Consider the following 13163-nt stretch of genomic DNA (forward strand, 5'->3'; position numbering starts at 1 on the left):
AGTGCTGAAAATAAACACATACACACACACACACACACACACACACACACACACACACATACACACACACCAGTGCCCCACCCCAAGTAAGATTATTTTGTCCATCACATGTCAGAGGGATGAAGGGACAATCCTTAATATTTCCAACCACTCTTTTGCCAGAAGCCTGAGTTCATGAAAAGCATGTTTATCTATTCAGTTAAGACTCATTTTGTTAAATTTGAAAGTCAGAATAAAGCATGTACATTGTACTATCAGCTCTGATCTTGAAATCTTACAGGGATTTTTTTTAACCACAAGAAATATCTGGGGAATTCCAGTTGGGTTTCTATTGTTCAACACAGATGTTATGATGACAGCCCACAGTAAAATGGTATCCCCTGACAGATGGAATGAATGATGAGGTGAAGAGATGAGGCTAGAGTTGAAGTAGTCGGGGCGGGGGCAGCGGGGGGGGGGCGGGCGGGGGCGGGAAGGAGGTGAGGGTGAAGTACGTGAATCAGATGCTCAGAACCAGTCACACTGTAGCATCAAGCAGACTCCCACCAACCTGTTGCTGAAATTAGTATTTTATGTATAAAACATCTCCAAATACTACATATAAGATGGACAACACATCAGTGGCTTCTGTGAATTAGACCTGGGTGGCTATATGGGAACTATATGGGAAGGAGATTTTTGAGCTTTTTAAATGTTGAACCATGTGAGTGAATACCTAATCAAAAAATACTTTTGAAGAAATAAATAATAAAAAGAGTAAGATGAGCAAGGAGATCCTTTTGGTGGAGAGAAGAGTGGGAAGATGTAGCAATGTAGCTCAGGAAGTGAGGAGTAGAGAGGAGCCACAGAAAGTAGAAATACAGCGAGAGAGATTTATAAGGCTCTTCCAAAAACGTTCAGTAATAAAAACTAAACAAGCAAACAAACCACCTTATCGTTTGGCCTCTGCCTGTGTCATTTGCTAAACTCACATTTCACTTTTTGCTCCATCCACAGTAAGTTATTTGTAGCTACTCAAATGCACTTTCTCACCTCTGAAATGCACTTGCCACTTTCTCTGCTGCTTTCTCCTTGCCCTTCAAGATTCACCCTCAATGGCAAGTTTTAGTATGTGATAAATATGCCTGTGCTACCTTAGCACCTGTTCATACCTTTCCCACAGTGATTTTCCCAAGACTGAACCTGTGTTTATCTTAGTTCCTCATACAAGAGCGCTGTATACAGTCGATGGTCAAAAAAGCTTATTGAAATGAAAATTAAACAGTTGCCTCAAAGGTTACTATGAGTATTAAATACATGTGAAAAATACAATAATATAAAACCTTCTCAGGTACAGTAAATTCATATGATAACAAATATAAAGTTCATGGCCTGGGCCAGGTGGCTCAGTTGGTTGGAACGCTGTCCCATACACTCGCAGGTTCAATTCTTGGTTGGGGGGTGTGCTAGAGGCAACTGAACAATGTTTCTCTTTCTCTCTCAAATCAATAAACATAACCTTGGGTGAGGATATTAAAAAATCACACACACACACACACACACACACATATATATATATTTATATAAAGTGCATGGTACATAGCAGTCACATACTATATGCTGCAAACAACGAACTTATAACAAAGATTAAAAAAATGTACTCACCCAGCAGTAATGATAATTATGAACCTACTTGTTACAAACATGATACAGGTTTAAAAAGAACTAGCTACAAAAGAGTTCCAGGTTGACAAATGATCATTTATGGAAAATTTGGAGGGCAGGGGCTGATTTTGTTGCTTTGAGTCTGAGTGCTTAGCACATAATAGGTGTCTGTTGAATCTACTGTTCAGGGTCATTTCTTCAGAGAAGAATGTTCAGTCCTTGAAGAATGGAAGAGATATCCTCTCCCTCAAAAAATCAGGATCATCCTAACCGGTTTGGCTCAGTGGATAGAGCGTCGGCCTACAGACTGAAGGGTCCCAGGTTCAATTCCAGTCAAGGGCATGTACCTTGGTTGTGGGCACATCCCCAGTGGGGGGTGTGCAGGAGACAGCTGATCGATGTTCCTCTCTCATCGATGTTTCTAACTCTCTATCCCTCTCCCTTCCTCTCTGTAAAAATCAATAAGATATATTAAAAAAAAAAATCAGGATCAAAGAATGCCAGAGGTGGAAGAGCCTTATAGATCATCTAGTGCAGAGGTCAACACACTATAGCCTGTTTCTGTATAGTCTTTCAGCTAAGAATGTGCTTTTACATTTTTGAAGGGTTTGTAAACATACCCTTTCTCTCTCTCACGAATATGTGACAGACAGTATGCAGCCCACAAAGTCTAAAATAATTACTATCTGTTTCCTTACAAAGTTTACAGACTCCTGATCTAGCCCAGTCTCCTCGTTTTGTGAAATAAGAAAGTGGTGAAGTAATTTGTTCAAGATCAGTCATTCAATAAGTAACGGAGGAAGGCCTGGATTCAAAGTCATATGTTCTGGCTTTTTATATGAACTAGGGCAAAAAATTTTTTAAAGTACATGTAAAAAATGTGTGTGTGTGTGTGTGTATACATATGTGTGTGTGCATACATGTATATATATATGTATAAACAGCAGCTTCATTTATTTCAAAAATTATTCAAATACAATTTTTTAAAAAATATATTTTATTGATTTTTTACAGAGAGGAAGGGAGAGGGACAGAGAGTCAGAAACATCGATGAGAGAGAAACATCGATCAGCTGCCTCCTGCACACCTCCTACTGGGGATGTGCCTGCAACCACGGTACATGCCTTTGACCGGAATCGAACCCGGGACCCTTCAGTCAGCAGGCTGATGCTCTATCCACTGAGCCAAACCGGCCAGGGCCAAATACATTTTTTAAAAAGTGATTTTAGATGTTAATTCTGGCAAAAGGATCCCTGGAAAAAGTAGGGGCTTTGTAACAGAAATACAAGTTCAAAATCCACTTAGTCTCATAGTACTAGCTTTGTTGAGCATTTCTGAATCTGTTTTCTTAACTATAAAAATGGGTGTAATAGTACCTTTACTACAGGTTTAAAAAGAGTGTAGCATATAACTGGTGTTCAATAAACTTACATTTCCTTTCCCTTCATAACTAGGGTCATACTGGCCACGTTTTTAAGATTGGATGATGTCAGCTCATTATCCTGAGGTGGAATGTTTTATATTTCAGAGTCCAGGAGTCCCCGAAATTAAAGAGAATGGAGTCAGGTGGTCAGACTCAACTGAAGAAAGGAAGCCCGGAACAGGGTAAGGAGGAGGACCAAGAAGCAAAGGACCCGAGGCTGAGACAGGGAGGGAAGAGTGAGGGTGCAGGGAGACAGACTCCAAACCCGGAGAGGGGAACTTGGCATTTAGGTTTGGGATGAACAGAGGGAAAAGAGGCTAGGGTTGCCAGATTCCTATCCTGGGAGATGAATGTACTAATTGCTGACAGGACAGAATGCCTGTGAAAGGGCAGAAAACGCACATCCTCCCTTACCTGTTGCCTAAGTCCACGGCCACGGTACGGGACCTGGCGCCACTCCATAGTGCTCGCACCTGCAACTGGGTGAGTGCCCGATCCCGCCCTGGCAGACGGAGGGCACTATCGCCCCGCGGCCGGAGCCGGAGGCATGAGCAGCAGTGCCTGCAGGCCGCCATGACACCCAGCACGCGATCCCCCCGGGCTGCGCTCTGATTGGCTCACTTTCAGATGGCGGGCGGAGCCTGTTCCAGTTTCGTTTCCGTAGTGCTGGGGGAACGCAGGGGACTGGAATAATTTGGCTACTTCCTACGGAAACCAGAGAGGGTCAAACCTCTGAGAACGCGATTCTGCCGGCCTCTAAGTATCTGCCAATGAAAGGCAATTAGAAAAATAATGCTTGGTGTTTTCTTTTGCTATCGTAGTTTAAAAGAAAGTCCTAGAATAATGTGTTTAATAAGTAGAGTAAATATAGAGTAATAATAGAAGTCATCAGAAAACATATTATTGTTATTTGTCTTCTTTGAGCTGAGAATTAGGAGAACTGGTGGTGGTGCAAAAGATCTCTCTCTCCCCACTGTGCCCTGGTTTTCATTTTATAAGTTTCACAGAACAAATATATTGCTGCAAAGCTTTGTGTTCTTTTATTTCTAGTAAGTTAATTTCTCATCGACCTATATCATTTTAGATATCTTTATATCATAATTTCTGGTTCTTCTTTACTTTCATTGTTAGTATTTCTCTGCCCCTCTTGGTCAAATGTTAATATTTGCTAAGCCAACTCAATTTTGGAAAATGAAAAAAATCTTTTTGGAAGTGGAATTTGATTAATATTTAGCGAGTGGATAAATTTCTTCCACCCCCTCCTAATCCAGTCTATAGGAAAATCTTTATGTGGTCATTGAATGAACCCATGATTGTTTTTCTATTATGAGGGTCATATTTTTCTTTTAAGGTTATAACACTCTTTCCCAAAACAAATTGGAACAACAAAACCCAACACACACTCAAATATGATTTTAAGAACTAAAAATGTTGAACTCCAAACAGACAAATGCTTTGGTGATAAAGTAGCTCCTTGACACCTTGCTTTTGTGATCTATTATTACTGATTTGGAATTTCCATACTAGTAGAAGGGATTACTATGAACTCTATTTATGGGTATTTAGTGTTAAAGTAGTTTTTGCCTCTTTCTCTACTTTTGATTTTAGTTTATGTTGTAACAGTGTTTTCAAATCCATTGAAACCTGTTGTGACAACAAATCTATCAGAATCTACTTGCCATAATTCAACATGACTTTGGACTTATAAACTAAGAATGGGATATATCCTTTTGGTAATGTACTTAATACTGTATAATCTTTTTCATTCAGGCAGTATTGCCTAATCATTTAGAGCCGTGGTCGGCAAACTGAGGCTCTCGAGCCACATGCGGCTCTTTGGGCCCTCGAGTGTGGCTCTTCCTAAGCCTTAGGAATACCCTAATTAAGTTAATAACAATGTACCTACCTATATAGTTTAAGTTTAAAAAATTTGGCTCTCAAAAGAAATTTCAATCGTTGATATTTGGCTCTGTTGACTAATGAGTTTGCCGACCACTGATTTAGAGTATAGACCTGAAGTTAGTGCTGAGTGGTCCCAGTCTTGGCTGTCATTTACTAGTTGTCATCCCTATCTCTCTAAGCCTCAGTTTCCTCATCTATAGAAATGGGTATTAATATGAACTTCATAAGGTTTTTGTAAAGGTTAAACATAACAGAGGATGTAAGATGTTTATCACAGAACCTGGTACATTGTCAGCACTTAATAAATGGTAGATTTGATCCAGCCTTCTCTTAATTTTCCCTCTGGTTCCCTCTGTTTGAGATACTGAACAATCTTCTTTCCTTCAGATCCCCATGGATCAGTTAGCTTTCATCCAGCTGGAAATGTTGGAAAACAGCATTTATACATTAAGCCCACCTGTTTTCTCACACCAATCCAAAATAATTGTTAGTTAATTATTGGATCACAAACTCAAAGGCAAATGTGTGTAGACTTTTGTTATGAAGTAGTCATACAGACGATTCAAGCTACCTTTATAGTAAACATTTTAAGATTAACAGAGAAACAAAAATATTAAAAGTTTAAATTCTTGTGATTGTAACTACTGCAGCATGATCTCCAAGGTCTGATTTGAGATGTCACATTCTAGAAATAGAGTTCTTCCAAATATAGCTTGACAGACAAAATATAATTTAAAGGAAATTTCTTTACCTATAACTCTTGAAGGACATTAAAGGTGATCCAATTTAAATCCACAGGCAATGTTTCTTAGCTCTCCTTTTCTCTTTACTTTAATCCAATGAACTTGCATCAAAATAGTTACACTCTGAGTAGCAATTTTAAATAAAATATTATTACATTAAATTATTGTTAATTAAAATTTAATTTGGCTTGTAGTTTGGTTTAGACAATACATAAGAAGTTTTTATGTCTTGTAATATATGTACACATTTAAAAAAACATAATGAAAAGTATCAGTGAACACTGAGAGGGTCCATGAAAATTTTTTCTCTTGAAAGAATGCAGTGTATTTACCTTTAAGAAAGATAGCTCTACATCATTGCCAGAGGGATCTTTTTAAATTAAAAACCTAATTGTGTCTCCATCCTGATTACATTTCTTCAATGGATTCCTAAATCTTCATGCTACAGGATAAAATTGAAATTGCTTTCTGTGGACTATAAGCCTTTCCTATTTTGCCTCATCAATTTTGACTTACTATCTTATTTCCTTTCTTCCCTTTCCTCATTTTATATTCCAAATAAACTGAACTACCTGTTCCCCTCTAATATCCCACCCTGTCTCCTGCCTGTGTGATTCACTGTGCTTGGCCCACATTCCCTCCCATGTGTCAATCAGGTCTCAGATTCAGTACTATCCTTTCTTAATTCTCCAGGCTGACTTATGATACAAACTATGTCTGTCCTTTCACTTTACTGATTAATTCATATAGCCATTATTTCATCTTTGGAGATGAATGTGGCAGTGGGTATTTCATAGTGGTTAAAAATGTTGGCTCTGGAATGAGATTATTTAGGTTTGAAACTCAACTCTGTCACCTCTTAAACATTTTACTCTTGGTGAATTGCTTACCCTTTCTATGCCTCAGATTCCTCATTTGTAAAATAATGATAATAATACTTACCTCTTAGGGTTGTTATGCAGATTTAAATGCAATTTTATTTGTATGGAGCTAAGCATAGTCTCTGGTACATAAAAATAAGGTGTTATAATACAGGGTGGGATAAAAGTAGGTTTACAGCTGTTCATGTGGAAAATAATAAAATAATTAATAAATAATAATACAAGAATAAACACGGTGTTTCACATACTCACAACTGTAAACCTATTTTTGCCTTATTTATTTATTTATTTATTTATAAACTAGAGGCCCGGTGCACAAAATTCGTGCACTCAGGAGCGGGGGAGTGTTCCCCAGCCTGGCCTGTGCCCTCTCACACTGTGGGAGTCCCTCAATCAATCTCCCCAAAGAGGTAGGCCCCACCCATCTGGGGCTCCTCAATGGACTGCCCCAAAGAGGTAGGCCAGAGCCAGGGGTCCTGCCTCCCCCGCTGTGCACACAGCGTCTTGTCCCTGCCCACCCGTGCATGACTCGCTGCACATGCAGCCCCACCCAGCTGCGTGTGCCGCTGTGCATGCAGCCTCCTGGTGATGGATTGTTAGGGCATGAGGGCATCATGGCGTGAGGGTGTGACGACGACATAGGCTTTTATTAGTATAGATAAATGTCGAGACAGCCATAGGGCATAATAATCCCTGCTTTTTGGAGCTTGCAGTCTGGTATGAGAGACTAAAAAACATAACCAAACAAATAAACAGAAAAATTAGAGTTTGTTTATAAAAAATATTGCTAAGAAGGAAATAAGCTGGGTGCTAAGATAGGGAATGGTGGGAGGAGGGAGAACTTACTTCAGATAAGGTGGTTAGGGAAAGCCTTCCTGAAGAAGAAACATTTAAGCCACCCTGAAGGATGAGAAGGAGATAGCTTCTGAAACATGCGGGCCAGGTGGGTGCAGTAACATGTGAGGGGAGGGTTACTCCTGAGTCAGTAAAGAGTTTTGCTTCTCTGAGGACGTGGAAAAGCCAATGTGGCTAGAAAAAAGTAAGCAGAAGTGTGGAAGAGATGAGGTAGGAGAGGAAGGTACTGGAAAGTTGAAACAAGGAAGTAGCATGATCTAATCTACATTTTAAGATGGGCCCTCTGGATGCTGAATCCAAAATGGATTGGAGGAGGACAAGAGAGAAATGTAGAGTAATTTTGTGACAACAGTGACAAGGAGAAAGGATAGACAGATTTGGAATATATATTTTAGTATTGGAATTATAGGAGACTTGTTGATGAATTGGACACTGGGAGAGAGGACTGTTATATGGCACCCTTGCCAGGTAGCTCAGTTGGTTAGAGCATTGTCCCAATACACCAAGATTGCGGGTTTGATCCCCAGACAGGGCACTTACGAGAATCAACCAAATGAATGTATCAGTAAGTGGAACAACAAATCAATGTTTTATTTTGTTTTCTCTCTCTCTCAAATCAATTTTTAAAAAACTTAAGAAAAATAACTATTAACAGACTTAGATGGGTTGGAAATACAATATCTGAGACACCCAAGAGTAGCCATAAAGACAGTTGGATTTGACTGTAGTACTCAAGGAGAAGACTAGAGTTATATAAATATAAGAGTAATCAGCATACCAATGACATCACAAGCCATGGAAACACAGATATTTCCAGAGAGAGGATAGAAAAAATAAGAGAAGGCCTGGGTCTGAGTTCTGAGGAGAAAGACGCTGCCAAGGCTATGGAAACAGAGCCAGTGTTGATGCAAGAAGAATGATAGCATGTATTAGTTCTTTTTCATATGTACACCCTCACCTTCCTCTCCCCCTCACCTTCCGCTCTTTGGCCCCTTGAGTGTGGCACTTCCACAAAATATCACGTGGGGGCACGCACGTACAGTGCAATTGAAACTTCGTGGCCCATGCGCAGAAGTCGGTATTTTGTGGAAGAGCCTCAACCTCCTCCTCTCCAAAAACCTCCTCCTCTCCAAAAACCTCCTCCTCTCAATTTGTTTATGTGATGTATCACGTTTATTGATTTGTGGATATTGTACCATCCTTGCATCCCTGGGATAAATCCTACTTGGTCATGGTGTATGATCTTTCTGATGTACTGCTGGATCTGATTTGCTAAGATTTTGTTGAGGATTTTGGCATCTATGTTCATGAGGGATATTGGCCTGTAATTTTCTTTCATTGTGTTGTCTTTATCTGGTTTTTGTATAAGGGTGAGGCTGGTTTCATAGAATGAGCTTGGAAGTGTTCCTTCCTCTTGAATTTTTCGTAGTAGTCTGAGGAGGATAGGTTTTAGTTCGTCCTTGAATGTTTGGTAAAACTCTCCTGTGAAGCCGTCTGGCCCTGGGCTTCTGTTTGCTGGAAGCTTTTTGATGACTGCTTCAATTTCTTCCATAGTTATTGGCCTATTGAGATTTTTAGATTCTTCCTGATTGAGTTTTGGAAGGTTGTATTTTTCTAGGAATTTGTCCGTTTCCTCCAGGTTGTCTAGTTTGTTGGAGTAGAGTTGTTCATAGTATTTTTTAACAATCATTTGTATTTCTGTGGGGTCTGTTGTTATTTCACCTCTATCATTTCTGATTTTGTTTATTTGGGTCCTCTCTCTTTGCTTCTTGGTGAGCCTGGCTAGAGGTTCATCAATCTTGTTTATCCTTTCAAAGAACCAGATCTTGGTTTCATTGATCTTATGTATTGTTTTTTTGGTCTCTATGTCATTTAATTCTGCTCTGATCTTTATTATCGCCTTCCTTCTGCTCACTCTGGGGTTTTCTTGTTGCTCTCTTTCTAATTCTTTGAGTTGTGGAGTTAGATGATTTACTACCATTTTTTCTTGTTTTTTGAGATAGGCCTGTAGAGCTATAAACTTCCCTCTCAGGACTGCTTTCATTGTGTCCCATAGGTTTTGGATTGTTGTGTTTTCATTGTCATTAGTTTCCAGGATGTTTTTAATTTCTTCTTTGATATCATTGGTAACCCAATCAATATTTAATAACATGCTATTCAGCTTCCAAGTGTTTGAGTGTTTTGGATTGTTTTTATTGTAGTTTATTTCTAATATTATGCCATCGTGGTCTGAGAAGATGCTTGGTATGATTTCAATCTTCTTGAATTTGTGGAGACTTTGCTTGTGACCCAATATGTGGTCTATTTTTGAATATGTCCCATGAGCCCTTGAGAAGAATGTATATTCCGTGGCTTTGGGGTGAAGTGTTCTGAAGATGTCAATTAAGTCCATCTGATCTAGTGAGTCATTTAGGATTGCTGTTTCTTTGCTGATTGTTTGTCTAGAGGATTTATCCAGTGATGTCAGTGGTGTATTAAAGTCCCCTACTATGATTGTATTGTTGTCAATCTCTCCCTTGATATCTTCCAGGAGTTTTTTGTATGTATTTGGGTGCTCCTACATTGAGTGCATATATGTTTATCAGGGTTATATCCTCTTGTTGTATCGATCCCTTGAGTATTATGAGGTGGCCTTCCTTATCTCTTGTTATGGCCTTCACTTTGATGTCTATTTTGTCTGATATAAGTATTGCTACCCCAGCTTTTTTTTCATTTCCATTTGCCTGAAAGATATTTTTCCATCCCTTTACTTTCAGTCTGTGTGAGTCCTTTCTTCTGAGGTGGGTCTCTTGTAGACAGCAAATGTATGGGTCATGTTTTTTTTATCCATTCAGCCACTCGATGTCTTTTGATTGGAGCATTTAGTCCATTTACGTTTGAAGTTATTATTGAAAGGAACTTGTTTATAGCCATTTTTATTTTTGTGCCTGTATTCTTTCTTAGCTTTTTATTTCTTCTTTTTACACCAGTCCCTTTAGCATATCTTGCATTGCTGGCTTGATGGTGATAAACTCCCTTAGCCTTTTTTTTGTCTGTGAAGCTTCTTATTTCCCCTTCAATTTTGAATGATAGCCTTGCTGGATAGAGTATCCTTGGATTCAGTCCCTTGCTTTGCATCACTTTGTAAATTTCTGTCCATTCTTTTCTGGCCTGATGTGTTTCTGTTGAGAAATCATTTGATAATCTAATGGGAGATCCCTTGTATGTAACTTTCTGTCTCTCTCTTGCAGCCTTTAAGATTCTCTCTTTGTCCTGAACATTTGCCATGGTAATTATGATGTGTCTTGGTGTGGGTCTTTTTGGGTTCATCTTGCTTGGGACTCTCTGTGCTTGTGTGACTTTTTTCTTTCCCACTGAAGGGAAGTTTTCTGACATTATTTCTTCAAATAGGTTTTCTAATCCTTGTTCCTCTTCCTGTTGTTCTGGCACCCCTATTACTCATATGTTGCTTTGTTTCATGTTGTCCCATAGCTCCCTTAGGCTCTCCTCCTGTCTTTTAATTTTTTTCTCCAATTGCAGTTCAGTTTGGGTGTGTTTTGCTTCCCTGTCTTCTAATTCGCTAATTCGGTCCTCCGTTTCTCCTAGTCTACTGTTGAATCTTTCCATGGTGTTTTTTATTGCCGCTATATCACTCTTTATTTCTTCTTGATTCTTACATAATTTATTGATTTTTTCATCCATTTCTTCTTGATTCTTACATAAGTTGTTGATTTTTTCCTCCAACCAGTTTATGCACTCTAGGACCCTTATTCTGAATTCTTTTTCTGACATATTGCATGCCTCTGTTTCACTTAGCCGCTTTTCTGGCGAGTCCTTCTTTCCTTTCCTTTGGGGGTTTCTTTGTCTACCGATTTTTGGTCTCACAGACTGATCTAGATGTTGAGTCATACTGGGGCTGCTCCTTGGGTGGCAGTGGTTCCTCGGGCTGCAGTTGCTCCTCAAGTGGTCGCAGTAGTGGCTGCTCCTCAGTTGTCAGCGGCTCCTCTGGTGGGTGTTGTTTGCAGCAGTGGTGTCTCCTCTGGCTGGTAGGTGAAGCTGGTCACACAGCTGCTGTTCCTTGGACAGGGGTGGGCTGATAATGAGGCTGCTGCTCTTCAGGTGGGGGCGGGCTGAGGGCGGCTGCTGCTCCTTGGACAGGAGTGGGCTGTTCATGTGGCTTCTGCTTCTCAGATGGGCGCAGACTGCTCACGTGGCTGCTGCTCCTTGGATTGGGGCTGGCTGCACGCTGCTGCTGTTCCTCGGATGGGGTGGGCTGCTCGTGAGGCTGCTGCTGTTTGGACAGGGGCAGGTTGCTTACAGGGCTACTGCTCCTCGTACGGGTGCGGGCTGCTCACGCAGCTGCTCCTCCTCAGATGGGGGATGGGCTGCTTGCATGGCTGCTGCTCCTCGGGTGGGAGTGAGCTACACGTGTGGCTGCTGTTCCTCAGATGGGGGCGGGATACTCACCCAGCTGCTGCTCGTCGGACAGGTGCAGACTGCGTGTGGCTGCTGCTCCTTGGACCAGTGTGGGCTGCGCAGGACTGCCGCTCCTCAGATGTGGTTGGTCTGTCTGTTCGTGTGGCTGCTACTCCTCGGACAGGGGCGAGCTGCTTGGGTGGCTGCTGCTCCTTGGGCTGGAGTGAGCTGCATGTGTGGCTGCTGCTCCTTGTACGGGGGCTGTCTGCTCGCGTGGCTGCTGCCCCTCAGACGGGGGATGGGCTGCTTGCGTGGCTGCTTTTCTTTGGGCGGGAGCGAGCTGCATGTGTGTCTGCTGCTCCTTGGATGGGGGCAGCCACTCACCCAGCTGCTGCTCGTCGAACAGGTGCAGACTGTGTGTGTCTGCTGCTCCTCGGACCAGTGTGGACTGTGCAGGGCTGCCGCTCCTCAGATGTGGGTGGTCTGCTCGTGTGGCTGCTGCTCCTCGGACTGGGGGAGGCTGCTCGGGTGGCTACTGCTCCTTGAATGGGAGTGGGCTGCTCGTGGTGATGCTGTTCCTCGTATGGGTATGGGCTGCTCACACTGCTGCTGCTCCTCGTATGGGGGCAGGCTGCTCGTGCAGCTGCTGCTCCTTGGACAGGAGTGGGCTGCTCACGTGTCTGCTGCTTGCGTGGTTGCAGTGCCCCGGGCTAAGGCATTGGGCCAGTCAGAAGGGAGCATGCTTCAGAACTCACAGGAGCGTGTGCCCAGGGTGGCTGGAGACTCGTTGACTGTGGGATCACAGCCAAGGTAGCAGGTTCCTGGCAGGGGTGTCTGTAGAGTCCCAGCTGTTATCTGAGGGCTCCCTGGGTGGGGGTGAGGCCTGGCTCCCAGTTACAGTAGCTCTCCCCTTAAAAACACTAGGCTTCTGAGGATGAGCCGGCCTCCTGGAACTGCTTACACAGTAGCAGCTGCTGCCTAGTTAGGCGAGCCCATTTAGCCTGACCCCGAAGGCCCTGCGGGATCTATCTGTGCCCTAGTCAGTGGTCGGCAAACTCATTAGTCAACAGAGCCAAATATCAACAGTACAACGATTGAAATTTCTTTTGAGAGCCAAATTTTTTAAACTTAAACTATATAGGTAGGTACATAGTTATTAACTTAATTAGGGCACTCCTAAGGCTTAGGAAGAGCCACACTCGAGGGGCCAAAGAGCCGCATGTGGCTCACGAGCCACAGTTTGCTGACCATGGGTCTAGATAGAGGGGAAAAAAAACACCCAAACAGGTGGGAAAGGGGCAGCAACAGGAACTTCATGGA

At 42.0% G+C, this 13163-nt stretch overlaps 1 protein-coding gene and 1 long non-coding RNA gene across 3 annotated transcripts in view; one reads left to right on the plus strand and one right to left on the minus strand.

The window, feature by feature from the left end:
• The window catches only part of PNPT1 (polyribonucleotide nucleotidyltransferase 1), a 44583-nt gene extending 40941 nt beyond the window's left edge, over positions 1-3642 (minus strand). Inside the window, exon 1 of one of the 2 annotated variants that reach the window (XM_070429242.1) lies at positions 3482-3642. In XM_070429242.1, the coding sequence (XP_070285343.1) occupies positions 3482-3642 (161 nt within the window). The remainder of the gene's footprint in view (positions 1-3481) is intronic. The other variant, XM_070429243.1, reaches the window with a different exon arrangement.
• The window catches only part of LOC139019912 (uncharacterized), a 210697-nt gene that overhangs the window by 50904 nt on the left and 146630 nt on the right, over positions 1-13163 (plus strand). Inside the window, exon 3 of the long non-coding RNA XR_011473164.1 lies at positions 3173-3249. This is a non-coding gene — a long non-coding RNA (uncharacterized lncRNA). The remainder of the gene's footprint in view (positions 1-3172; positions 3250-13163) is intronic.

The sequence above is a fragment of the Myotis yumanensis genome, unplaced genomic scaffold, assembly GCF_028538775.1.
Source record: "Myotis yumanensis isolate MYYU_CA2020_CCGP unplaced genomic scaffold, mMyoYum1.0.hap1 SCAF_11, whole genome shotgun sequence".
NCBI classification, from domain to species: domain Eukaryota; kingdom Metazoa; phylum Chordata; class Mammalia; order Chiroptera; family Vespertilionidae; genus Myotis; species Myotis yumanensis.